At 50.4% G+C, this 27,554-nt stretch overlaps 1 protein-coding gene across 1 annotated transcript; it reads right to left on the bottom strand.

Annotated features, from left to right (window-relative positions):
• Nucleotides 1-397: 397 nt before the first annotated feature.
• LOC121168029 (actin-related protein 2/3 complex subunit 1A) lies at nt 398-26,428 on the bottom strand. Its single transcript, XM_040997792.1, has 10 exons — nt 26,314-26,428; nt 21,083-21,175; nt 19,326-19,430; nt 14,525-14,747; nt 10,759-10,866; nt 8,490-8,702; nt 5,079-5,154; nt 4,687-4,880; nt 2,188-2,278; nt 398-794 (listed from the first exon to the last, which is right to left on the bottom strand). The coding sequence occupies exons 2-10, from the start codon at nt 21,144-21,146 to the stop codon at nt 756-758; spliced, it is 1,113 nt and encodes a 370-aa protein (XP_040853726.1). The 5' UTR covers nt 21,147-21,175; nt 26,314-26,428; the 3' UTR covers nt 398-755.
• Nucleotides 26,429-27,554: the final 1,126 nt, after the last annotated feature.

The raw sequence follows: 27,554 nt of genomic DNA on the forward strand, positions 1-27,554 counted from the left end.
ATCCGAATTAAAATACAACCAAAGCAGCTGTGTGGCTACCGACTTCTTAGCCGCAAAGCCAGTGAGTAGCACATTCTTTTCTTTTCTGATGTTTCTTTCCTGGTTACGTTTCTCAGACTCTTTGGGCCCGCTGGCCAGGCCACGTGACTTCATAAAATGAGGAAGAACGCTGTGGCTAATCCTTGTTTCGCGGCTCGCTCTGTCCCACCCTGCCCTGCCCGCGCGGGAACACACCTGGCGCGGAGGGGCGCCCTCACAGGAAATGCTCTTCTTGATCAAAGGTGTCTGGGGTGCAGGCCGGGAGAGACGGCCTACGAACGCACATTTAATCTGATGAGTAGCTTAACCATATCTTTATGCTAAGGATGGAATCCGAATAAGGAAACAAAACCAAAAACACATTCAGGATTTTTTAATTTACTTTTCTAGTGGGCAATTTACATACTTCCCTCACCCTTTCCTTTAAGTTAGTGGACAATTTTCCATAATAAACTACTTAAAGAAGCTTTGGTCAAGAATGGAATGAAATAGCAAAAAAAAAAAAAAAGAGAGAGAGAAAGAGAAGAAAAAAACCTCACTGCTGCTTTTCACAAACCAACACTTCGACCGACTGTAGTCAGACAGGCGCTATCTCCCCAACACTAACTGTAGGCAGACACGCGGCAGCTCCTCGGGCTGGCTGCCCTCACCAGCATGCAAATGGCAGTCGCGGGCAGCCACGGCTTGTCAGCTGGACGGCGACGGCTCACGCAGCTTCACATTATCCGGAGGCCCTGGATGGAAGACTCTAAGGTCTGGAGAAAGGAAGGAGGGAAGCCGGTCACTACTGACGTCTGCCCACCCATTCCTTCCCCTCCTTTGTAGGGGAGGTACAGTCCCTCCCCCAGGTCATCCCAGAAGAGTGGGGCTCTCCCCGGCTCCTTCCAGGCCCCGTGTCCCCACTGGCCCACCCCACTGCCAGGCTAGCCTCTCGATTCTCACTGGGCTTCGTGGATACGGGCTCTTTTTGCACTAAATGCCCGGAGGGGCCACCCAACAACCGGCAGGTGCTGGGACTCCTGGCTCACACAGGTCATGGAAAGCAGAGGGACTCGTGTGGGGCACCCCCCCGGTACTGCCCAGCTGCCGACAACCACCCAGGGCTGTGCGCTGGGACCCCGGGCACAGGAGGGTAAGGAGGCAAGCAGGCTTCGGGTTCAGCAGGCCGGTCCACGCTGAGGGGGTCAGAGGAGGAGGTCTCCACACAGGCAGTGGGAGAACTGTCAGGTGGCCCTGCCTTGGAGGTTAGCGACTGGGTAAGCTAAATTCTGAGCCGCACAGAAAGCCATCCTTTTCCTTATTCTAGCTCTTCCTCCCTGGTTCTGCTCCACGTGCCATCTCCAACCCCAATGAGAAACGGTACAGTCCCAGATTTGCCCCTGTCACCATGCCCCCCTATTCGGTCTCCTCACACTCCATCCAGTCTAGAAGCTCATGGCTACTACGGTGACCAGCAGTGCCTACAGTGGCCCAGTCGAGGCCTCCCTCACCCACCGCCTGCTGCCTTTCTGAGGTTCTGACAAGTCCCAGGTGTCTGCAGACACAGCCTTGGCTCCTCTCCTGGGTCATGTCTCATGCCTCTGCAGGCCCCGGCCACGGGCGGTGCTGCGAGTGCCCCGTGTGCTGACCCTCTGCTGCTCCAGTGCTCACCTCTGCTTTCTCAACCCATGGTCTTCCCCTTCCGGAAACTCCTGCACACCGGTCCCCAGGTACCTCCGTGCTCTAGCGCATTCCTCTACGCCAGCACAGGGCCCGGCCTCTCTTCCAAGCTTTGGCTAATCCGCCCACCTCTCCCTCTATTAGAGCACTCCCCGGGGCTCCTTTCTCTCCATCTCTGCCGTGCCCAGCACCATGCCCAGCAGGCACTCAGGGACTAAGGGCAAGCCATAAACACATCCCTGCAGCTACGGGCAGGCTGGTGCCCGGCACAGGGCCGGCTGACAACAGCACACGGGTTTGGGGGAGGAAATGTTCACCCAGAAGCCCATTTTTCATTAAGCTGAGAACACAGGGTCCCTCTCAGCTAACAGCACTATACCTTGATGAGGTTCCTACGCTCCCGGGCACTGGATTTGACAACGCTTCAACTACACAACATTCTCTTACAGGAAGTCTCAACACACATTCATTCTGGAAGGCAGAAAATACCTTGAAATCCCAAATTGTCATGGCTCCATCGATGCCAGTTGTGCAAAATTTGCGACAGTCCTGCTTGTCCACTTCATAAATAGATACTTGACTGAAATAAAGTAAGAAACAATGAGACTGCTGGCAGGCATGGTGTGAACCTGGCCTTCCTGTTTAAAGGCAATGCAAGGGGATATGTTGTCTTTTAACTCCTGAATATGTTTTTAAAAGATGTACTGACTCATTTATTCAAAAAGGAAATACACACACGCGTGCTCATGTATACACACAGGCACACACACACACACACGCCAGCACTGGGGCCAGCTCAAAGCCAGGAGCCAGAGACCCCGTCCAGATCTCCCTGATGGTGGCAGCAGCCCTGGAACTCGGGCCTTCTCCAGTGTTTAGCAGGAAGTGGGTCAGACGCAGAGCAGCCAGGCTTCAGCCGGTGCCCCGCCATGACATGCTGCGCTCCAAGATGCCACTGCACCCGCTGCACCACCACACTGGGCCTGCAACTCCTAAACAGGAGGTTTTGGGAATCTAACTCCAAAAAGAGCCCAAACTGTTTGCCAAGAGTTCCAGGTGAGAGAGGATTCGTGTCACAGGCACGATCTGGCCCATACAACAGGCAAACACTCATGAGCAGGTCGTGGGCAGGACCATAGCACGGGTGGAAAAACAAAGATTTTCTGTTTGTTTTTCAACACCAGAGGTGTGATGAAGTGTAACTAAAACCCACTGGGCCCTCATCAGCCGTCTCCAGTCACCCATTAGGACAGTGGGCACAGAAGCCCAGGGCCCTCCAGCATTTGAAATTAATCACAACAGAGGTCAGCCGTCAGTTCGTGAACTACCCAATCGCTCGGAATTCCCACGGAGCACAGCAAAGGATAGGTCAACGACACACCCGCCCTTTGCCTAATTATCCGGAAAGCTTTCAAGAAAATCAATTCCCAGCTCAGACAGTCTTTCCTTTTCTCCTCTGAAATGCCTAGAACGTTCTCTCAAGGGAAAGGGAAGGCCGACTGTGGCGCACACTGCCTGCTTTCGTGTAGCCCGTGAGCTTCAAAGTGTCCTCCACATTTTAAAGGGTTGGAAAATCTCCTGGTGTGTGACAAGGACGTGACATTCAAGCCGCACTCTCCATCATTTGATGTGCTATCGGAACACAGCCAGCTCATTCATTTATGCTTTCTGTGGCTGCTTTTGCACCAAAGGGCCAGGCTGAGCAGTGCAATGGAGACTGCAGTTCGTCACGGCCCACCGCTTACAGGAAAAGCCTGCTGACACGGCTCTAGGGACAGAGGCCCTTCCCGATTTGCAGGGTTTGGCTTCTCATCTGTCACTGACAAGTCTGAGGCCGCTGCAAGTGTCTGCTGATGTGCAGCTGGCAGAGAAGCCCAAGATGGAGAAATCTGAGTATGGAAAGAAGGTACGGTTTGCTCAACCTCCAAGTTTCTATTTTTCATGAGTACAGATGTGTCACTGGACATGAAGAGGTACAATCCATATTTAATAACTGTTTCAAAGAGAAGGTCTCCTGCTATCAACGCAATAAAAATTTCTCAACTCAAAAGAACTACTCAAAAAGAAAAAATTGGACAGTACCCAACTCGGCATAGAATTACTTAAAATACCAAGAATGGATTCCACGGGTTCTCTAGATTTGAAAGCAATCCACAGTTCTCGTGTCTGTATTTTCCACAGCCTGGTGGAGAGCCAGGCCAGAGACTCCTTAGCTTTGTCACAATGAGGCCATGGGCTCTGCTGCGTCATTAAAGAAAGCATTTTCTGATGTCGCCGTCTACCTGCTGTCCTGAGAAGCCCGTGGCTGAGCCGCTGGCTGCAGTTACTTGTCAGAGATGGTGTCACTGTGAGCCCTGTCATGTACTCACTACCTACCCACACAGCCTGCAGGAAAGTCTCCCCTTGTCCTCAGTCAGGTCACTGAGAACGTGAGCCTGCGGGGAACTACCAACAGGAGCCCCCTTGCACAGGCTGCAGCACAGGCTGTGCCCACCCTCTGGGATGCCCTGTCCCCCACACCTGGAAGGGCAGCGTGGCACTACCCTGTGGGATGCCCTGTCCCCCGCACCTGGAAGGGCAGCGTGGCACTGCCCTGTGGGATGCCCTGTCCCCCGCACCTGGAAGGGCAGCGTGGCACTGCCCTGTGGGATGCCCTGTCCCCCGCACCTGGAAGGGCAGCGTGGCACTGCCCTGTGGGATGCCCTGTCCCCAGCACATGGAAGGGCAGCATGGCACTGCCCTGTGGGATGCCCTGTCCCCCACACCTGGAAGGGCAGCGTGGCACTGCCCTGTGGGATGCCCTGTCCCCTGCCTCTGCAAAGGCAGCATGATGAAGCCATGATGTTTCACTACTGAGGAAGACAGGCTTCTGGCTGTCTGTACTGCTGCAGTGCTGGGGCCTGCAGTGCATGCAGTGTCTGTAGGGACTCTGTGAGGAGAAGGCACGTGGGTCCCCGGGCACTGCTCTACAAAGGCCGCAGCACCTACGTGATGCTGTTCTGGTGCAGGGTCTCCAGGGCCGTGTTGCGGTCCTCGGTCGTGGCCCTCTTGTCCATGTTGCGGAAGCGTTCCATGGCAGACATGTTGCGCTGGATGCTCTGCTTCGGGATGTCCAGCTTGGAGACAAAGGTCAGGCAGCCGCGGTCATCGTAGTTAAAGAGCATTGGGCAGCAGTCATGGCCCTGTGACAAGGAGGCAGGCAGGGGTCGGCCCTGGGAGGGCATGGTGCCTGGCACCAGCCCCTCAGTACAGTGGTTGCCCCCACGGGCATCATGTGCTCGTCTCAGCTCGTGCTCTGCTGTGCTCACGTCACAGGCGCACACTGTTCTCATCTGGAGGACGGGCTGCGATCCTTACCAGCAAGATGCAGAAATACTTACGGCTGCCACAACGCTGTTCTCGGAGACAAACGACACACTCAGGAGTGGCAGGAACTCGGTTTTCAGAGTGGAGACCCTGAACACAAGGATGCCTGTTACACGGAGACGAAGCAGCCGCACAGCTTCTCCAGACACAGGGGACGACAAAGGACCCATTCTCCCGGCCTCGCCTCCGAACACAGCAGCCCCATGACCTCTCGTCGCAGGAATCTCCGCCGTGAGGCAGGCCTGGGCTGTCCCCAGAACCTGAGGCCTTCAGCAATCTCCAGCCTGTGCCTGGCCGCCTTCTGAGGCCCCTGCCCCTCAGGACAAACTGATGCCCAGGAGCCCATGCTCTCCCGCCTCCTGCGCTGCCTCCCCTCCCCTGCCAGGACGGGACTCCTGCAAAAGGCTTCCCTGTACACTGCAGCCTGAGGGGCTGCTCCTTCCCCTCACCCCTTCCGGTCACTCTTGACTGACTAGCACACAGCCTCCCTGCCGGGTGCTCACTAGACCCCCCAGGGGACTGTGACCTGCGGACACCGAGATGACACCACATCAGGTAGGAGCCAGAGCTTCCTAGGTGACTGGAACCGAGTCTCAGTGAGCCAGGGCCTCAGCTGAATAGGTTCCGTGGGTGCGCACACACGCTGCGCTTCTGCAGCTTGCAAGGAACACTGGCTGACGCACTGGGAGTGCCTAACCTCACACAAAATGGATGCAGCTTCAACGTGCATTTGACATCCCAGGAGATGTCTTCAGAAGAGCCCTCCGTGTGCTACGCCTTACTTTAAGTAAAGACGTTCCTTATTTTCTTCGAACAGCAGAGACACGTCCACCCTTTGGCTCGCTCCCCAAACGCCTGACAGCCAGGCCTGACCTAGGCTGAAGCCGGGAGTCAGGAACTCAATCCACATTTATAAATATTTTTAAGGTTTATTTATTCATCTTGAAAGGGAAAGAAGAGAGAGATCTATCTGTTGGCGTATGCCCCAGCTGACTGGATTCTCCCACGTGGATGGCAGGGGCCCAAACACTGAATCATCTGCTTTCGCCAGGCCGTTAACAGGATTGGAGGTAGAGCAACTGGGAATGGAAGCAGCAGCCACATGGGATGCTGCCAACGCAAGCCACGATGCTGGCCCTTCAGTTCAGGTCTCTGACATGGGCAACAAAGACCCCAGTACTTAAGCCATCATTACTGTTTCCCGGAAGACACATTAGCAGGAAGCTGAAATTCTGAGTGCATCCGGGATTCAAAACACTCTCCAATGCTGGACACGGGCATCCCAAGTGGCATCTAATTGCTGTAGCAAACACGCTGTGTGTGCCTCCCACTGGATGAAATATTCATGTTGGGGAAATGGAAGGCGGGGGAGGTAATCGTACTTGTAGGACTGGAGAAAGCGAAGAGATTAGAGGTGGTCAGGGCCTTACAGTCAGCTTATCCTGAGACCACACTGTGCGTTAGAATAAGCCACATAAAACAATAAATGATACTGGCTTCATCAAAATAGTATTGAATGCCAAAAGGTGGTAACTACGCAAGATGTAGGACACAACCCAATTTGTGTTGGATGGCAACTGGCTCCACCTTGGATCCCAGGTCCTGCTACTCGGCCTTGGGAGGCACGAGTGATGCCTCAAGTCACTGGGCTTCTGCTACTCTGGTGGGAAACCTGGATGGCGCCCCTGCTTTTCAGCTCTGGCCCCCTGAACTTTGTGGAGTCGTGGGGAGTAAGCCAGTGGATGGAGTTTCCTCCTTCTCTCAAAAATACACAAAAGGGCCTGGCGCAATAACTTAGGGGCTAAATCCTCGCCTTGATTCTGCAGGGATCCCATATGGGCGCTGGTCCATATCCTGGCTGCTAAACTTCCCATCCAGCTCCCTGCTTGTGGCCTGGGAAAGTAGAGGATGGCTCAATGTCTTGGGACCCTGCACTTGTGTGGGAGACCAGGAAGAAGCTCCTGGTTCCTGGATCAGCTCAGCTCTGGCCATTGTGGACATTTGGCAAGGGAACCAGAGGATAGAAAGCCTTTCTGTTTTTTTTCTCTGTAAATCCATCTTTCAAATAAAAATAAATAAATCTTAAAAATACATATGCATGGGCCCGGCAGCATGGCCTAGTGGCTAAAGTCCTCACCTTGAACGCACTGGGATCCTATATAGGCGCCCGTTCTAATCCCGGCAGCTCCACTTGCCATCCAGCTCCCTGCTTGTGGCCTGGGAAAGCAGTCGAGGACGGCCCAAAGCCTTGGGACCCTGCACCCGTGTGGGAGACCCGGAGGAGGTTCCTGGTTCCCGGCTTCAGATTGGCGCAGCACCGGCCATTGCGCTCACTTGGGGAGTGAATCATCAGATAGAAGATCTTCCTCTCTGTCTCTCCTCCTCTCTGTATATCTGACTTTGTAATAAAAATAAATAAAATCTTAAAAAAAAAAATACATATGCATATAAAAAAATCTGGAAAAAGCTCTTGCTTTAAATAATGAAAAAAAGTGTATACAAATACACATAAATCTGGAATGCAATGCTTATAATAAGGGATTTATCTTTCTTTTTAAAGATTTATTTATTTATTGGAAAGTCATATCTACAGAGAGGAGGAGACAGAGAGGAAGATCTTCCGTCCGATGATTCACTCCCCAAGTGAGCGCAACGGGCCGGTACTATGCCGATCCAAAGCCAAGAACTTCTTCCAGGTCTCCCACACGGGTGCAGAGCCCCAAAGCTTTGGGCCATCCTTGACTGCTTTCCTAGGCCACAGGCAGGGAGCTGGATGGAAAGTGGAGCTGCCGGGATTAGAACCGACGCCCATATGGGATCCCAGTGCGTTCAAGGCGAGGACTTTAGCCGCTAAGCCATGCCGCCGGGCCCATAAGGGATTTATCTTAACACAATTTTTTAAAAAACTCAATTAGAAAAAAAGGCATCATTTCTGTAACACGATGTCCAAACAGCAAAAGAAGGGTCACCAAGTGGGACTGCTTCATGACACGTGGTCCCCAAGGTTTTAATAGAAACCAATTCCCCAGGAAAGGATGAGAAGGACCCCAAAGTTTTCCCTTCCAGCGTACTGTGTGCGAACTGTGACGCCTGACGAGGTGCCCAAGGGCAGAGCAGGCAGCCCTCTCACGAGTGAGCTGCCACAACCGCAGGCCTTGCAGGGCATCGCACGGCGGCCTGCAGGCTGCTCAGGCTGCTGAGTGTTACTGCGTGGAAGCCCCATGCTGCGGCCACTGCTGCCAGATGGTCTGGATGGAGAATACACGCCCTATGTAACTGAAGGCTGCTGGGTGTGCCTGTCCCTTCTGGGCTGGGGTTTCTACACCCCATGCTGTGTGCACATTCAGGCAAGGGCAGCCTCAGCCTGGCACGTGGGAATTCCTGTTCCCCACCCAACACCTTCCAGACAAAAGGCAAATACTCACTGCACGCTTTTGGAGGCGTCCGCGACGGATACGGTGCTGTCGTGGCTGACCCAGGCCAGGCGGCTTCCGCTGGCAGAGAAGCTGACCCCATGGACCCAGCCACCAGTGCCACTGCCACCAAACTCTGACATCAGCTGACCAAAGGGCATCTTGCTGCCCCAGGGTGTACTGGCAGGCTTTTCATCCACTTCTTTGATGTATGCAGAAAATACCCTGTGGTTTAACAAAGGCCAAGGAAAGAAGGGAAATAGGTGTATATATGGTCCACAGGCAGCAGCTCTAAGTACCTCCGAACCCCCAAAGGCTGACACATTCAACAAACCAAACAACCAGGATGGCCCAGATCTGATACACAAACTCCTCCAATGGCTCCAGACTAGGCTGATGGGGCAAATCCACACCCAGTCAGCAGAAACACATAGGGTGCCTACTAGGGGTCAGGACCCAGGCATGGCAGGGGACACCCCACTGTCCGACCACCCCTTGCTAAACACCGCAGCACTCTGCTGTTCACCATCAGGCTCATCACGGACGCTGGCAGCCCCCCCAGTCCACCGCAGGAGAGGAACCCCGTGGCACTAGGCCACTGTCCCTACAGGGACAGGGCGATCACCCAGAGAGGAAGCTGAGAGGCGAGAGGACAAGCAGGCAACTCTCGGAGCTGTGAGGGATGGTTAGTCCTCACCCAGCCCTCAGGCCCACCTCCTCACCTGTTCTAGTAGCTGTGTGTGAGATGTTTGGGCCCAGAGTTGGAGAGGAAAAGGTGCAAAAGACAGCTGCAAATGTAGCCCTTGGCCCTCCCATGCTACGTCTGATTTGCTTCACAGAACTCCCGGACCTAAAAGCTTCCTACAAGAACTAGGGTATGCCCAACAGCAATGGAAACTCTGCAAGACACACAGGCAGAGGCTGGGGACTTCTCTGCTAAGTCAGATGAGGAGACGCTGTCCCACTCACGTCTTGCATTTCTTTTTCTTTTTTTTTTAAGATTTATTATTTATTTTTTATCACAAAGTCAGATATACAGAGAGGAGGAGAGACAGAGAGGAAGATCTTCCGTCTGATGGTTCACTCCCCAAGTAAGCGCAATGGCCAGTGCTATGCTGATCTGGAGCCAGGAGCCAGAAACTCCTCCAGGTCTCCCACACAGGTGCAGGGTCCCAAGGCTTTGGGCCGTCCTTGACTGCTTTCCCAGGCCACAGGCAGGGAGCTGGATGGGAAGTGGAGCCGCTGGGACTAGAACCAGTACCCATATGGGATCCCTGTGCGTTCAAGGCGAGGACTTTAACTGCTAGGCCACTATGCTGGGCCTACGACTTGCATTTCTAATCAGCATCGTGACAGCAGCTGCTTTAGTCATGTGCACCCAGAAAGAACTCGCGTTCCTTACTGCCAAGTGGAGAACGTGTACAGAACAGACCCCGACCCACAGGACCATGAGTCCAAGAAAGCCTATTTGTGGGAACTGGTTTTAATGGGGACTGTGACTACAATCCACCGGGCAGGTTCAGTGCCACCCACTCCCATTTCCTAAGGGAATAGAGTGGCTCTGGAAGAGTCCACAAACAACAAAACTCTAGAAAATAACACTGATTTATTTCTGCCACCATAATCATCAATGGACCCACACTCACACAGAGAACTGCTTTAAAATCTTGGGACTTCACCGCAAGGTTTCTTTGGAAATTCCCCGGTGCTTCCAGGAGAAAGCCGTGCCCTCCCTCCCAACCCACCATGGAGCCCCCTGAGGCAGCACTGACTATTTTTCTTTAGCTAAGGGGGAAATAGGCCTTCCTGATAAGGAAGAGTGTTGTTAAGAAGCAATTACACAGTATGAGCCTTAAGCTCAGAGCAAAGTGGCCCTTTCTTCCAGCACCGCCTACAGCAAAGCCAAAGCCCCCACAGGACTCGCGCAGCAGCACGCTGCTTAGCTCAGGTTTTCTCATCTTAGCTTCACTCTGGAATGTGCACTCTGTTGTCTGAAACCTGGAATGAGAAATACCCCAACAGTGCAGAAATACAGGGAAAGGGAGAGAAGAGAGACAGGGGCATGTCTTAGCTTCTCACTAGAAATCATGAATATTCTGTGCGAGGATCGCGCCCAGGGTCCCAGCCAGCCCCCACTTCCTTCCCTGTCAGTGACGGCTGCTCCTGCTCCTTTAATCTGCATGCACAGCTCCCTGCCAGATCACAGGCGTGCCTCCCAGTGCCCTCACAAGCAGGCACTGAACGACGGGCAGCAAGTGCACCAACTCTCATCTGTGCCCACCTGCATTTGAAGTCACATGATCCCGCTGCCAGCAGAACGTTGTTTGGATGCCAATCCAGGCTGAGGACTGTGGAGCGTATGGGCTTTTTAATGTGTTTGCTTACCCACCTATGAGAGGAGAAAATCTGTTACAGTTTATCTACACATCAAGAGACAGTCCCCATGTGACGCATGCAATTATGAAATGAAAATGACGTGGGAAGGCAGGCTGCTGGAGCGGAGCTGAGGTTGGCTGGCCCCAGCCGACTGCGTGTGGTGTGGTCTGTGGAGTGACAGCTCCAGCCCACCTACACAGCAGCCGTGCCGGCCCCGTAGTGATGGCCCAGTCGGCACCATCCAAACACTCTCCATGTGCATCTGAACTCTGTCCTCCACAAAGTGGAAACCAAAAGTAGCACAATGCTGCAAATTTCACACCAGCTGCAACCATCTGATATGGCTACCGGATGTGTTCACTTATAATGTCACTATAATAAAATCACTAAGAAAGCCACCACCATAACACCAGCATCCCACCTGGTGCCAGTGGGAGTCCCAGATGGCCCACTTCTGATTCATCCCTCTTCTAGTGGAATTCACAGCTACCCACCATGAAGACTCAGATAAAACTCTTGGCTTTGACCCAGCAAACCTATGACCTTCGCATTCACCTGGGGCTGAGCCAGTGGGTGAAAGATCACGCTCTGTAATTCTTGACTTTAAAGAAAGAAATCTTTAACTTGTCATAGGGGACACTCCCATCCCCATCCTGTATGTTTATACCTCCATATTGAATTCTTTCATGTGTGGCGCAAAGAGCCTGGATCAAGTCCAGCCTGGCCCACTGCCCATAGTAAAATGCACCTCAGCTTTGGCTAGCCGCCAGATCTCCTGCTAAAAGATGGAGAACTTGGTAAACACTGATTCAGAAAACATATGTTAACTTTGGGAAATTACTTGAATTGGGAGGCCATGGTGCAGCACATTAAGCAACCTCCTGTGACACTCAGCATCCCATAGGAGCCAGTTCTGATTGCGCAGTTTCCAATTCAACTTCCTGTTAACGCACCTGGGATGGAGTTCCAGGTACCTGGCTTTGCACTGCCCAGCCCTGACTCTGCGGCCATCTGGAAAGTGAACCAGCAGAAGGAAGATTTCTCTCCCTGCCTCTCTCTAACTTTTTCAAATAAGTAAATAAATCCTTAAAAGCAGAAATCTGTGTTTTTATTATAAATATTCAGTGATTTGCTATTCTGTTTTGGATTGTAAAAAAAGTTTGTTTTTTAAAAAAATATTTTATTATTTATTTGAAGGGCAGAGTTACAGAGAGAGAAATGTTCCATCCACCGATTCATTTCCCAAATGGCTGCAACAGCCAGGGCTGAGCCACATCGAAGCAGCCTGGAGCTTCTCCTGGGTCTCCCAGGCAGCCAGGGGTCCAAGCATTTGGTCATCTTCTGCCGCTACCTCAGGTGCACTAGCACGGAGCTGGACCAGATGTAGCTCAGCCAGGACTTGAACTGGCGCCCACATGGGATGTCACAACTGAGAGCTTAAATTTCTTCACCAGGGCCCGGCGCGGTGGCACAGTGGTTAAGGTCCTCGCCTTGCATGCCCGGGATCCCAAATGGGCGCCGGTTCTAATCCCGGCAGCCCCGCTTCCCTTCCAGCTCCCTGCCTGTGGCCCGGGAAAGCAGTCGAGGACGGCCCACGGCTTTGGGACCCTGCACCCACGTGGGAGACCCAGAAGAGGCTACTGGCTTCGGATCGGCATAGTATCGGCCGTTGCGCTCACTTAGGGAGTGAATCATCGGATGGAAGATCTTCCTCTCTGTCTCTCCTCTCTGTATATCCGCCTTTCCAATGAAAAAATAATAAAAATAAATCTTTAAAAATAAATAAATAAATAAAAATAAATCTTAAAAAAAAATTCTTCACCAGTCTCCATGAGCTATAAATTATTTAATTTATTTGTTTGTTTATTCACTCAGAGAAACCACAACCACGAAAACAGAATCTTTTGTCAGGGATTAGCCACTAACTAATGATGTAGTGCCATTCAGAAAAAATTATTTATGTCTAAAACCAGTTATTATTTAGGCTCAAATAATTTCTGTCCTAAAAATACTATTTAAAAACAAATCATGCCGAGCTGTCCAGCAGTTGAGAGACTTAATATTGAGCCAAACCTCTTCCTTTGAACTCCAAATTATGTGCATATAGAATCCTTTTCTACAATCTGAGTGTGATGGCACGGCAGCCAAATCCTTCAAAATTCATGTTAGAAAGTCTTCCTTCTAACTAAGCTTCCAATGAAGTAATAAACTTGTATTCATCCGTGGGAGACCTCAAAGAAGTGTCAAACGCAGAACCTCACAGTGGCATAGGTGTTGTCTTTGAACAAAGTAAGCATTCAGGGCAGTTTTCAACAGCTTGACAGTGTTTTACTCGTGTGATGTGAACACTCCAATAAAATTAACCCTCAGAAGCCCGAAATTCAACAATACAAACTGATTGCTTTGTTTGCTACTCTTCCTTAAATAAGCTTCTTAAAAAGCTACAGTATAAATTCAAAATATTACCTCAGATTGGTTTCTTTTTCTTTTCTTTTTAAGATTAATTTTGTTTTTACTGCAAAGGCAGATATGCAGAGAGACGCACAGACAGAAAGATCTTCCATCCACTGGTTCTCTCTTCAAGGGCCACAACAGTGGAGCCGAGTTGATCTGAAGCCAGGAGCCTCCCCCACGCGGGTGCAGGGTCCCAAGGCCACGGATCATCCTTCCCTCCTATCCCAGGACATAAGCAGGGAGTTGGATGGGAAGCGGAGCAGCTGGGACACGGACCAGTGTCCATATGGGATCCCAGAATATCCAACATAAATTCGTTAAAATTGCTGGGATTTAGTGGACATAAACTTTAGTCATGTAAGGCTACTAATGGCGTTTGTTTCTATCTGTGCATCCCAGTGAGGCTCTGAGAGGATTTCTGACACACACACTGAAGAAACAACAATGTGAGAAGGAAGTATTTTAGGGGGAAAATGTCTCCAGATGAGGAAAAGCTGGGATTAGTTCATCCTTCGCCCAGGGCTTTGAGAAGGCAGAATAGAGCAGCCCTAATGTAAACTATGGAGACAGAGAAAAAAGTTCTAATGTGGGGCCAGCACTGAGGCACAGTGGTCAGGCTACCCACGATGCCAACATCCCATGAGTTTTACTTTGAGTCCTAGTTGCTCCAGTTCTGATCCAGCTCCTTGCTAACATGCCTGGGAAAGCAGAGGAAGATGGCTCAGGTACTAGGGTCCCTGCCACACACCACTGAGACCTGAATGGAGTTTTGGAATCCTGGCTTTGCCTTAGCCCATCCTCGGTCACTGCATCCAAGGAGTGAACTAACAGATGGAATATCTCATCCCTGCCCTAACTGTCTTTCAAAAAAGAAAACAATCTTAATACAAGGACATGGTACAAGGATTCAAGCGGTTTATCCTCTCCTTGCATGCGCCAATATCCCGTATGGGCACTGGTTCATATCCCAGCTGCTTCACTTCCCATCCAGCTTCCTGCTTAGGGCCTGGGAAAGCAGGCGGGGATGGTCCGAAGCCTTGGGACCCTGCACCCTCACGGGAGATTCAGAAGAAGCTCCTAGCTCCTGGCTTTAGATCCATTCAGCAGATGAAAGATTTTTCCCTCTGTCTCTCTTCTCTGTAAATCTGCTTTTCAAATAAAAATAAATAAATCTAAAAAGAAAAAAATCTTAAAAACAAAATTTCACTGCTGCTTACCAGTCATTTTCAGACTCGAAGTAACACACAGAAATGAGTCGCGCTCCACTTCCCACGGCAAATTTGTTCTCTAGGGGAGACCACTTCACAAAAGTGGCCGCCCGGTTAATCCTCAGGATCACCAGGGTCGGCTTCCAGACGCCATCCTTCTGACTCCACACGTAGGCGTTGCGGTCGGCCCCACAGGTGACGATGCGGTCGCTCTTGGGAGCCCAGTCAATCCCTGCAAATTTAGACAGCGGTCATCCACTGCGCCCAGTGAGTACCAGCGACGGGCAGACAGGGAGAGGGCGCTGGCCCCATCAGCTGTTCACACACAGCAAGGACGTCTCTCTGCCAGTCTGGACTCAGGGCGCCCTGGGCTGCCCGGGAGCACAGGTGCTTTAGAACTGTAAAGCTTAGAGAACCAAGCACAGGCTCTCTTCCCACCCAACCACTCACGGGCTGCAGAGGGGCCTAAAGGTCTGAAGATGTGTTACTTTTTTCCTTTGTCTTACTACATTTTTTTGTCTGCAAATAATCTTACTTATTTACTAATAGATCTCACTTCCTCATGTCAACTGAGAGTTTGTTACATGATATAAAACTAAAACAGCACACAGGAATCATCTGCACTTTTAAGGGAAAAATCTATAAATGGCGATCCACTACACAACCTTCAGGTCTCTGTCAGTTACACCATCTCAGCCACAGTCCAACTGGGTGCTAGTTTGAGCCCCAGCTGCTCCACTTCTGATCCAGCTCCCTGCTTGTGGCCTTGGAAAGCAGTGGAGGATGGTGGCCCAACGTCTTGGGACCCTGCACCTGCGTGGGAGACCCGGAAGAAGCTCCTGGCTTCGGATCGGCTCAGTTCCAGCCATCGCAGCCACTGGGAAGTGAACCAATAGATGGATTTTTCTGTCTCTCCTTCTCTGTATAAAAATCTGCCTTTACAATAAAAATAAATAAATCTTTATAAAAAAGAAAAAAATAAACAGCGATCAAATAGTTGTCACACACAAGCAAAACCAAAAAAACAAACAAAAAAACATCCACAGAAGTTTCCAGAGACGCTTCTCTGCAGCGCCACTCGGCCTCCTCTCCCTTGCTGCACAAGATCCTGCCCCTGCTGCTCTCCCAGCTTTCTCGAAAAGAATGTCTGCTCCTGGGTGCCTGCCATAAAGTTATACTTAGATTTCCCCAACAATTTTTTTTTAAGATCTAAAAAAATGTCACTTATGCACTTAGACAGGAAACAGGCTCAAGTTCGAAAGAGCCCAGAAGAGAAGTATGGAGAGGGAGGGACAGATTCCTTCATGTTTCTGCCTCTTTCTTGGGTCTTTCACCTTAGCCTTTCCTCATTTGAAAGTTTTGTTATTATTCCAATTTAAATAGGACTGTTCTTATTCATAGGCCATTGGCGAAGGTATTTAAAGAAAATAGACCAACCCTAATAGAAGCAGGGTCATGGGAAAGCAACAGGAACAAAGCCAGAACCGCAGTGCGGTGCGGATGTGGTGGTCTGCGTGGCTCCCAGGCCACAGGCAACCTAGGCGTCAGTGAGCACGGCCAGGTGGCCAGGCAGTGTCTGCTTAGGAATGCCACACAACCTGGGCCAAGCACACAGAATCTCACGCCATGCTAGCTATTTTCCCTGAGCAGACAAGGATATCTTAATGTTAATCAGTATTTTTTAGGGGTGTAGAGGCAAAATTCCAAGGTCTAACTAACAAAAAGGAAAAAAAAATCACTATAAATCCTACTGCCCCCACTTACAGGCAAACGTCATTGTGAGGAGAAGCGAAACCATAACACAACGGCAGGGACAAATCTGCATGTGAGGACTGTAGGAAGTTTTGACTTGTTCTAAATAAGTAAGTCAAACTTTTCTGCCAGAAAGTAGGATAAAAAAAGAAAAAGGAAAAAAAAAAAAAAAGGGGGCCCGGCGCTATAGTGTGGTGGTTAAAGTCCTTGCCTTGCATGCCTGGGATCCCATATGGACACCGGTTCTAATCACGGTGGCCCCACTTCCCATCCAGCTCCCTGCCTGTGGCCTGGGAAAGCAGTCGAGGACGATCCTGCACCCGTGTGGGAGACCTGGAGGAAGTTCCTGGCTCCTGGCTTAGGATTGGAGCAGCTCCAGCTGTTGGTGGCCGCTTGGGGAATGAACCATCGGATGGAAGATCTTCCTCTCTGTCTCTCCTCTCTGTATATTCTCCTTTCAATCAAAATAAATAAATCTTTTTTTAAATATTTATTTTTTATTATTATTGGAAAGGCGGATATACAGAGAGGAGAGACAGAGAGGAAGATCTTCCATCCGATGATTCACTCCCCAAGTGAGCGCAACGGGCCGATACTATGCCGATCCGAAGCCAGGAGCCTCTTCCGGGTCTCCCACGCGGGTGCAGGGTCCCAAAGCTTTGGGCCGTCCTCGACTGCTTTCCCGGGCCACAGGCAGGGAGCTGGAAGGGAAGCGGGGCTGCCGGGATTAGAACCGGCACCCATATGGGATCCCGGGCGTGCAAGGCGAGGACCTTAACCACTGCACCACCGCGCTGGGCCCAAAATAAATAAATCTTTAAAAAAAAAAAAAAAAACTAACACGATATTGAAGAGTTCTCTCTGAGCAGATGAGAATTCATTCTCTTGAAATTTGGTATGTGAATCTGGCTGAATGAATTGTGAAAACCATTACAGAAGGCTTTCCGTTTTTTATCTTTTCTCCTTTGATACTTCATAACTGCACGGCTGGGGCTCACACAGCGCTGCATCTTCTGCCGGCTGTGCCAGCATCCCGCGTGTGCACCAGTTCAAGCCCCGGCTGCTCCACTTCCAATCCAGCTTTCTGCTAACGGAAAGGAAAATCAGTGGTGGATGGTCCAAACCCTCGGGCCCTGACACCATGCGGGAAATCCAGAAGCAGCTCTGGGCTCCCAGCTTCAGACAGGCCCAGCTCTCGCCACTGCCGCCACGTGGGGAGCGGAGCAGCGGGAACGCCTGTGCTCCTCTCCCTACAACTCTTTCAAGTGAAACAAAGAAATAGACTACACTACTTAGCACCTCTACCCACCTATTACTTTTTTTAAAGATTTATTTTATATTTATCGAGAGGAGCAGAGACAGAGAGGAAGCTCTTTCGTCCGATGATTCACTCCCCAAGTGACCACAACAGGCAGAGCTGAGCTGATCCGAAGCCAGGAGCCAGGAGCTTCCTCCGGGTCTCCCAAGCGGGTACAGGATCCTAAGGCTTTGGGCCATCCTCTACTGCTTTCCCAGGCCACAAACAGGGAGTTAGAAGGGAAGTGAGGCTGCAGACACATGAACTGGTGTCCGTATGGGATCCTGGTATGTGCAAGGCGAGGACTTTAGCCAACAGGCTACTGCGCTGGGCCCCTATTGACTGATCTTTTGTCAAATGCATACTCGGGAATCTGCCTTGAGCCACATTCTCTGAAATTTCAGCTTCCACATGTCAACAACACAAACACTCAATGGAGGAAAAAAGTAAGAAGAAAAATCAGAGAACTCAGTTGCCAAATACACATTTGAACGTATGTTTACTGTTTTTAAGGGAAATACAACTTACAGAGCAGAACCTTCCTGCTGCTTTCCTCATACTCAGGTATTATGAAGTACTGCTGACAGGGCACGGGGCTTAGCTACGTTGTGATGCCCCATTTCCTGTCGGAGGCCTGGGGTCACTTGTGTTTCAGATTTAGTAGGGGAGTCCTCTGTGGCCCCCATGGGAGATCTGGCTGGGGCTCCTGGCTCCTAGTTTTTTGGTCTTACAGTCCCAGCAGCTGCAGGTATTTGAGGAATAATCCAATTAACTGAAGATCTCTCTCTGTGTTTCTCCATGTCTCCCTCCCCCCACTTTCTGACACTCTGCTTTTAAAATAAATAAATAATAACCCTTTTTCAGGAAAAAAAAAAAAAAAAAAAACAGTGTCGTGTGTGGGCAAAGGGCACCCCACGAATTCCAGGGCGGAAGTGACGGAGGAAACGTGGTGCAGCCTGGCAAGGCTGAGGATGTGTGTAACCTTCACAGCCTCACAGGTCCGCCTCGCAAACTCACACACCCACACACAAAGGTAGCAAGGCAAAACCAGAAGCTACCTGAGCATTCCTCAGTGGAGGGAAGGGTAGATAAATGAGGCGTGAAATGCCACACAGCAACCGAGAGCGATAAACTTAACTTAGATACAACAGATAGGAAGAAACCATGATGCAAAAGGCAGCCACGGGAGACGCACAGTGCGTGCCAGTTAGCAGTAGGAACACTGGCTGGCAGCACCAGCGACCGCAGGAGGATGCCAGCCCATTACAGACCCTTCTCGGGAGGCGGACGGGGACTGCTGGGGAGGGCAGACTCTTGCATTCCCACAACAGTATTACATCCTCTGCTCTCAGCTTTGCAACTGGCAATTCGGACGGCGGACAATCTGACAGAGAGTATTTGCTGCGCTCATTTTTTTTTTCCTCCTCAATATTTTGGAAAGTCTTCCTTGCCCAGAACACAAGACAAGGGAAACTGCTTGGAGACTCTGTGTTCCCTCGGTGCCTGGGAACGCAGTCTGGCTTACATTTGCATGGAGTCTGGTTTTTGTTCTCACATTGCAGGCCCTCAGCAACAGCTGGCTTAGCGCTCTCTATGCTCCGGATCAGCTGGGCCACAAGAAATGCTTAACCGATCCGTTCCCGTACTTGTCTGTCTAAAGAAGAGCGAGGCAGCGCACGGCCGGAGCTGCCACAGCCAGGCTGGCTCCCGGACGAGTGCCTCCTGGGCAGTGCCACGCCCGGCGCAGGCTCAGCCGCTCACCTGTGATGTGCCCGTTGTGCTCCTTGAGTTCGTGAGCCTTGACCCACTGGCCCCCATTCTTCTGGTAGATGTGCACCTCGTGGTTATTGGGGCTGAGGGCGATCTCTGCGGAAAGAAACCAACGGAATGCTTACCACCGGAACCTCAAGCTGCCTGCGACACAAGGCATTTGTAGAGCCGACCTTCAAAAGCAGGCCAAAGGGATGGGAACGGTGTTTCCCAAAAAAACACTGCTTCCCAAATTCACCCCTGGAAATGCTTGTTTTTACTTCTACTTTGCCCTTGCATTTTAAATGTTTTTGTAGGGACACTAAATTTAAAATACATTTTCTAGAGACACACATAACTCTCAGTTGAATATTCTAACCAGCAAGAAATATTGCTATCCTTAGCTAAAACAATTACAGCTAACAGCAAAAATGGTGACATATTAGTTCACATGTGCAATTTTATTAGATAGATATTTCTCTTTCACTTTCTGAAACACTGAAAGCAGCTCATGGATTTGTATTACTGCTTTCACAAACCTAGGATGGAACACTAGTTTATAAAAAAAACTTTTATAAAAACAGTTTAAAAAAAAAATCTGTTGAGGGCCTGGTGCGATAGAGTAGTGGTTAAGTCCTCGCCTTGAACACACTGGGATTTCATGTGGGTGCCAGATCTAATCCCGGTGGCCCCGCTTCGCATCCAGCTCCCTGCCTGTGGCCTGGAAAAGCAGTCGAGGACGGCCCAGAGCCTTGGGACGCTGCACCCGTGTGGGAGACCCGGAAGAAGCTCCTGGCTCCTGGTGTCAGTTCAGCTCAGCTCCGGCCGTTGCAGCCTCTTGGGGAGTGAACCAGAGATCTTACTTTCTGTTTCTCCTCCTCTCTGTATCTGACTTTCCAATAAAAAAATAAGTGAATCTTTAACAATAAGAAAAAAAGATTTATCTATTTTTATTGCAGAGTTGGATTTACAGACAGGAGAGACAGAGAGGAGACAATGAAAGGAAGATTTTCCATCCACTGATTCACTCCCCAAGTGGCTGCAATGGCCAAAACTGAGCTGATCCAAAGCCAGGAGCCAGGAACTTACTCTGGGTCTTCAAGCTGTCCTCTTTGGCTTTCCCAGGTCATAAACAGGGAGCTGGATGGAAAGTGGAGTAGCCGGGATATGAACCAGCATCCATATGGGATACCGGTGCAAGCAAGGCGAGGACTTCAGCCACTAGGCTACTGCGCTGGACCCTTGCTATCACTTTGTTTGCTAAACTGTGCCTATTTCTAAGAGATTTCTTTATTCCTTTCTAGTTTACTTGGGCTAGAAAATTACAAACCCAAGCTAATGAAAGACACAGTACCACCCAGCTTTGTAATAGCTTCTTTCTAGGTTGCAGTGTTCTGGTTCAACACCGGATGAGTGTGGCCTTACTGCATAACCACTCCGGGTCTCAAGTTCCTCGCGGAATCTAAACCTTCAAGAAGTACTGCAGGAAAAGACGTGGACAAGCAATCAGTATCAGCAACATCTCTCATACCAACTTGGTATTCAACCACTGGAAAGTTCTTCCGCCACGGTGTCTGGCTGTTGGCTACCTACCAGTGGTTAGCTGACTTCCTATAATCAAAGGACCGAACGAGGGCCTGGTGGATCAGTGTCAATAGCGTTATGTCCTTTTCACGTGTGACCCAGAAACAGAGAAATCCCAGGATTATGTAAGTGTGAAGTGGAGCAAAGACGCCAGGAGGAAGCAGCGCGGCCGACAGCATACTTACGGGTGCGATCCCTGTTCCAGGCATGGCAGGTGATTGGCTCGAGTAAAAACTGATGCAGAGACATTATTCTTAGTGTTCCCAAAGGACAGAAAGCTGCAACGAGCAAGACAACAAGAGGACTGCTTAAACACAGAATTTAAGTTCTTGGAGGCTCTTAAAATGTTTGAGAACAAAGCATTGTTCCCCCAAGAGAAAAGAACCGATCGCAATGTCAAAACTTCACTATTTAAAACAAAACTAGCACAGCATTTATTCCACTAAAGAGCATCAATGGATTCTCAAACGCTGGGTTAGAGAACCACTGATCCCTGGTTAGAGAACCATTGGTCGCTGGAACACAGGCCAGCCAGCCTCAAATGCTCATCCCACAAGTTAGTCATTAATCACAACGGGAAAAACCTGACTTTGCAATAAACAAAACTGTCAGGTAACACTTTAAACAAGGTGGAACAATCAATCCTGACAGGCGGCAACCGTGTACATCCCCACAGTGAGTCAGCTTACCACACAGACTAGAATCTGTGAGAGCAGAAAGGCGCGGAGATACCTGGGAACATGGTCAGCTCGTCTACAAGGTATTCAGGCTAAACAAATGGACTGTAAATCTAATCGAGATCCAGAACCAATTTCCAGCTTACAGAAAACAAAGCAGAGAGGAACTAGTTAAGCGACACGGAAGGAAATCAACAGTTGTAACCAGGACATGTGCCATTCCTTAGGTGATCGGTCTGGACTACTCAAAAAAGGCAACAAACAGAAGAGCACTTAGTGCAGGGTTAAAAACTACACATCCCAGGGCCAGCGCGATGGCTCAACTGGCTCATCCTTCACCCGCAAGTGCGAGCATCCCGCATGGGCACCAGTTCCTGGCTGTTCCATTGATGATCCAGCTCCCTGCTTATGGCCTGGGAAAGCAGAAGGTGGTCCAAGAGCTTGGGCCCCTACACCCATGCGGGAGACCTTACAGAAGCTCCTGGCTCCTGGCTTTTGCCTGGCCCAGCCCTAGCTGTTAGCAGCCATTTGGGGAGAGAACCAGAAAATGGAAGATCTTTCCCGTCTTTTTCCTCTCTGTAAATCTGCCTTTCAAATAAAAATAAATAAATCTTAAAAAAAAAAAAAGCAATGCAATTCTCTGTACAGGGACTCAACCCTAGACTCATGAAGAAAACCATGATTTGAAAGAAGGGGAAATTTTCAGGAAAGCATCTAGCCCCCTCTCACCGCTATCATCTCTAAGACGCACTCTCACTACAAACTTCAGTTGCACCGGAAGTATCCGCAGCACTTGAGTAAATATGGGTGCCCACAGGTATGTTAAGTTGGGGTGGAGAAGGAAAGATAGGAATTCTGATGCAAGCAGGAAATGAATGAAGAATCAGGAGGATGGGAACCAAACAACCGCTGTTTAACTGACAAAGGATTGTCACCAGAAAGAATACATCTGTCAACGGTAAAGAAAACCAAGCGTCATAAAGCAGTGCACCCCTAAAGACGCATCTGCCATCCCGAGTATGTCTGTATTATATCTAAGACACTGGTCTGTCTTTCTTTCTTTTTTTACATGTTCTAGAATTTGAACTGCAATTCACAAAGAAAGATTTGACTTGGGGCCTCTGGTGAGCATAGTGGGTGAAGCTGCCACCAGGGATGCTGGCAACCCCCACGGGCACCAGGACAAGGCTCACCAACTCACTTCCCATGCAGCTGACTGCCAATACGGCTGAGGAAGCAGCAGAAGATGGCATACGTCCTTGGGGCCCTACTTCCCGCGTAACAAACCCAGATGCAGTACCAGACCCCTGGCAGCGGCCTGGCCCAGCCCTGGCTGTTGCAGCCATTTAGGGAGTGAACCAACTGTCTTTCAAGTAAATAAATTCCTAAATAAAGAAAAAGACTTTAATTGAAAATCTTTTAAAAACTGGTGATTTTAAATGAGACTGTTTAATTTTCTTTTTAAACATTTTCTATTTTATTTTTATTGCAAAGTCAGATGTACAGAGAGGAGGAGAGACAGAGAGAAGATCTTTCATCCGATGGTCCACTCCCCAAGTGACCACAACGGCCAGTGCTGCGTCAATCTGGAGCCAGGAGCCAGGAACTTCTTCCAGGTCTTCCACATGGATACAGGATCCCAAGACTTTGGGCCATCCTCGACTGCTTTCCCAGGCCACAGGCAGGGAGCTGGATGGGAAGTGGAGCTGCCGGGATTAGAACCAGTACCCATATGGGATCCCGGCGCGTTCAAGGTGAGGACTTTAGCCGCCAGGCCACGCCACTGGGCCCTGCTTTCTTTTTTTTTAAAAAAAGATTTATTTATTTATTATTATTTTTTTATTTGGAAAGTCATATTTTACGGAGGGAATGAGAGACAGAAAGATCATCCATCCAATATTTCACTCCTCAAGTGGCTACAATGGCCAGAGCTGAGCCAATCCAAATCCAGGAACCAGAGCCTCTTCCAGGTCTCCTATGCAGGTGCAGGGTCCCAAGGCCTTGGGCTGTCCTCAACTGCTTTCTCAGGCTACAAATACGGAGCTGGATGGGAAGTGTAACAGCCAGGACATAAGCCAGCATCCCTGTATCTCTTTAACGAAAAGCAATTTAGTTCAAAACCCACATTTAATAAGCCCCACTGTTAATTGAAATAAATCTGCAAACTGATGAATCAACATATATAAGCTATGTGCAATAAAAGCATATTTCATCTACAGCTAAAATGGAAAGAGGTTAACATTCACAGAATGGCCTAACTTCTTTCTACTTTCTTATATCATTTATGTGCCACAGTTGGATATACCACCAGACCTGTATTTGGCTTATAAACATGTGGCTATTCCAAGCCTGCAGGTCAAAACAATATTTATGTCTATCAAATTTATAATGTACCTAGTCAACATGGCTTATAGTCACCAAACTCAGTGAACACAGAAGAAATTGTAATTGCATTAATTTTGTGCTTTCTGTAGCAACTGTAATTCCTAAACTGTGGTTAATTCAAGGATCTTGTCCAAAATAGATCTCAGCAAATTAGCTCCTTTTCTTCCAAAACTTTTTTTAAAGATTCATTTATTTTTATTACAGTGAAATATATAGTGAGAAGGAGAGAGAGAAAGATCTTCCATCTGATGATGGTTCATTCCCCAAGTGACTGCAACGGCCAGAGCTATGCCGATCTGAAGCCAGGAGCCAGGGGCTCTTCCATGTGGGAATAGGGTCCAAGGCTTTGGGCCATCCTTGACTGCTTTCCCAGGCCATAAGCAGGGAGCTGGATAGGAAGCAGTGCTGCCAGGATTAGAACCTGCACCCACATGGGATCCTGGCATGTTCAAGGTGAGGACTTAAGCTGCTAGGCCACCGCGTTGGGCTCATTCTTCCAAAGCTTTTAAATCCTCAGAAATTGATGGGCCAGGTGCGGTTGTCGAGCGGCTATTAGGTCCTCGCCCTGGTGTGCCAGAATCTCACTGGGCACTAATTTGTGTCACAGCTGCTCCACTTCCCCTCCAGCTTCCTGTTTGTGGCCTAGGAAAGCAGTCAAGGACAGCCCAAAGCCTTAGGACCCTGCAGCCATGTGGGAGCCCCAGAAGAAGCTCCTGGCTCCTGGCTCCTGACTGGCTCAGCTCTGGCCGTAGTAGCCACTTGGGGAGTGAACTAGTGCATGGAAGATCTTTCTCTCTGTCTCTCCTTCTCTTTATAAATCTCATTTTCAAATTTTAAAAATCTTAAAAATATTGATTAGCATCCTCTCTATGTATCCAACATATGTCGTAAATTCTTGGCGCTATTCCTCCGCAGCTGGAAAGTGTTCCTGCAAGTGTGAATTCCAGTTTCCTGTTTAGGGTCAGTGTTCAAGACTGTGATTCATCCAGCTTCTAATTGCCCTAATTACTCAACTCAGCAACACCCCATACCCTAACCAGGTCACCACACCCTCCCCAACATTCAGGCAGGCTCCAACTCCAAGCACAAGTTTCTCTAGCAGACCATTTTTCATGCCTTTACGAGGGATTGGTCTTAGCACAGCATCACACAGCTCAAAACCCTCTCTCCAAAGCCAGTGATTTAATTTCCCAAAAGCGATCCTTTCCTTGCAGCAGATGAACGCCAGAAGTTTCCCGAACACTGTGTGATAGGAAGCAGCCGTTGGTTACACCTACTCCCAATGAGGCACAAACGCCATTCCGACTGTAACCTCTCCTTCGTTTTAGCTGCCTGGATACCTGGGATTTCCGAAACCGAAAGTCCTGGTAAAACTGATAAATCAGGGTAGAACCAAGATAATTTCAGCCATGAGCGGAAGTAGATAAAAGATTTTAAGGCTGCCAATATAAGAATAGATGGCTTTATAATCAGAGTCCAAGTTCTAGTTTAAGTGCTTACTGCGTTCTCAGGGCTGTAAGGACCAGGCTGTTGCCAGAAACATAAATGCATCCTTCATCTTTCTGGTCCTCAAGTCTGGAAATGGGGGGTAGGCAAGCAGCAAAGGGAGGTACGAGATAAGCAGCGTCAGGCCCAGCCACAGGAACAATAGCTAATATTTACCGGGCACCACCTGTATAGAGGCTGGGAAGAATTCTACCCAAGTTATGCAAACAAAATTAAAAAAAAAAAAATCTCACTGCAGATGGGGAAAGAGAGGCACTGATAAAAGACCTTCCCAGGACCATTCAACAAAATGACCGGTCCAAGATCCGGACTCGAAGTTTCCCGAAGCCAATAGGAGGGCACAGAAGGGCGCAGGCTTGACTCGCTGGGGAAGGTGGCCCAGGTGTGGCGAGATCTGAGGAACTGGCAGGCAGGTGGGGACCCCAATGGACGAGGATGGAGAGAGCTGCCCTAGACTCTGCACGGGCGCCTCCCGCGCGCAGAAACCTGTTCCGAACGCCGAGGGGAGATGCGGGGACGCTCGAGCCTGTGGGGGAGGGAACCCCGCAGAACACAGCAGCCCAGAGGGGCGCGAAGCGGGCGGGAGCCGCGGCAGGGGCCGCTCATTCCGCCAGCGGAGGCGGCAAGGAAGCTCGAGACTCTGGGGAGGATGGGGCCGTGCAGCGACCCCCGCAGTCCTGGTGGGGGCAGGGAGCGCGGGACGCGGATCGTCCGCCCCCTCACGAGGCCCGGCAGGGAGAGCCCCCCGCGCCCGCCCCGCAGCCTCGGGGCCCCTCACCGCCCCCGCGGATCTAGTCTCGGGCTCTGGAGGCCCACGGGACCACGCGATCACCCCTGCCGCCCCTTACCTGGGGTTGGGGGCTGCGGAAGGGCTCGGAGCGGGGAATTCGCGGACTCTGGTCAGTCGACGCGAACAGGCTCCGGCGGGCGCGGGCGGAGGACGGAGGCCCAGAGGGGAGCGGCTGACAGATCCCGGAAACGGCCACCGCGCCTGCGCCGAGCGGCCGCGCGGGCGGTCTGCGCCTGCGCCGCGCTTAGGCGCGCGGTCGGGGGCTGAGCCTTGCGGAGGCGAGCGAGGGGCTGAGTGTGTGCGGCCCCTGTGTGGTCCCTCGTGGACCGTGGCGCAGAAATGTGTGGAAGGTGCCTGCGCAGCAGCCTGGTGACTGACTGCCCTCCTCGGAAAGTAGCTTCAGAATCTCGGATAGAGCTGTGGCGGCTTGGTGCCTCACTAGCGCTCCCCAGGAGAGGAGTTGCTGAGGGCTGGGGTCTTTGCCTTCGTGGACTTAGGGAACAGCCGAGTTTTTCTCCAAAGGGAATAACGTTCGACTGGGCACAGCTGCCTGTAGGGAGCCTCCTTGTTCGTCTGCATCGTACCCTTTTTAGAAGTCTCTTGAGACCCCCCCCCTCCCACCACCACCCTCACCCCAGAGGCTCTTTCTGGACCCGTCCTCGCCAGAATCGCCTGTTCTCTGCTTTCCAGGGTGGCACCTTGGCAAAGAATTGGGTGGACTTGTCAACTTCCTTGAAACATGTCAGAAAGTGCGTTTGCTTCTAGACGCAGATTCGCTCCAGGTCTCGGAGAGCGCATTTCTCGTGTTCGATCCCAGCATCTGATTGGGTGTTTACAAGCGTGAACTCCCAGTTTTATGCTTTATGTTCTGTAGAGCGAACTAATACAGCTGTTGGTGAAGCAATCGTGCGCTGTAAATCATTGATTTTATTACACTTTTTTTTAAAAAAAAGATTTATTTCTATTGGAAAGTCAGATATACAGAGAGGAGGACAGGCAGAGGGGAAGATCTTCCATCCATTGATTCGCCCCCCAGGTAGCCACAACGGCCAGAGCTGTGCAGATCTGAAACCAGGAGCCAGAAGCTTCTTCCAGCTCTCCCAGTGGGTGAAATGTTCCAAGGCTGTGGGCCGTCCTTGACTGCTTTCCCAGGCCACAAACAGGGACCTGGATGGCAAGGTGGAGCTACCGGGATTAGAACCTGCACCCATATGGGATCCTGGCACGTGCAAGGCAAGGACTTTAGCTGCTAGGCTACCCCATCAGGCCCTACAGTCTTTGGTCCTGGAGGGAGTAAGG

Source organism: Ochotona curzoniae, unplaced genomic scaffold (assembly GCF_017591425.1).
Source record: "Ochotona curzoniae isolate NIBS_2020 unplaced genomic scaffold, NIBS_Ocur_1.0 patch442, whole genome shotgun sequence".
NCBI lineage: Eukaryota > Metazoa > Chordata > Mammalia > Lagomorpha > Ochotonidae > Ochotona > Ochotona curzoniae.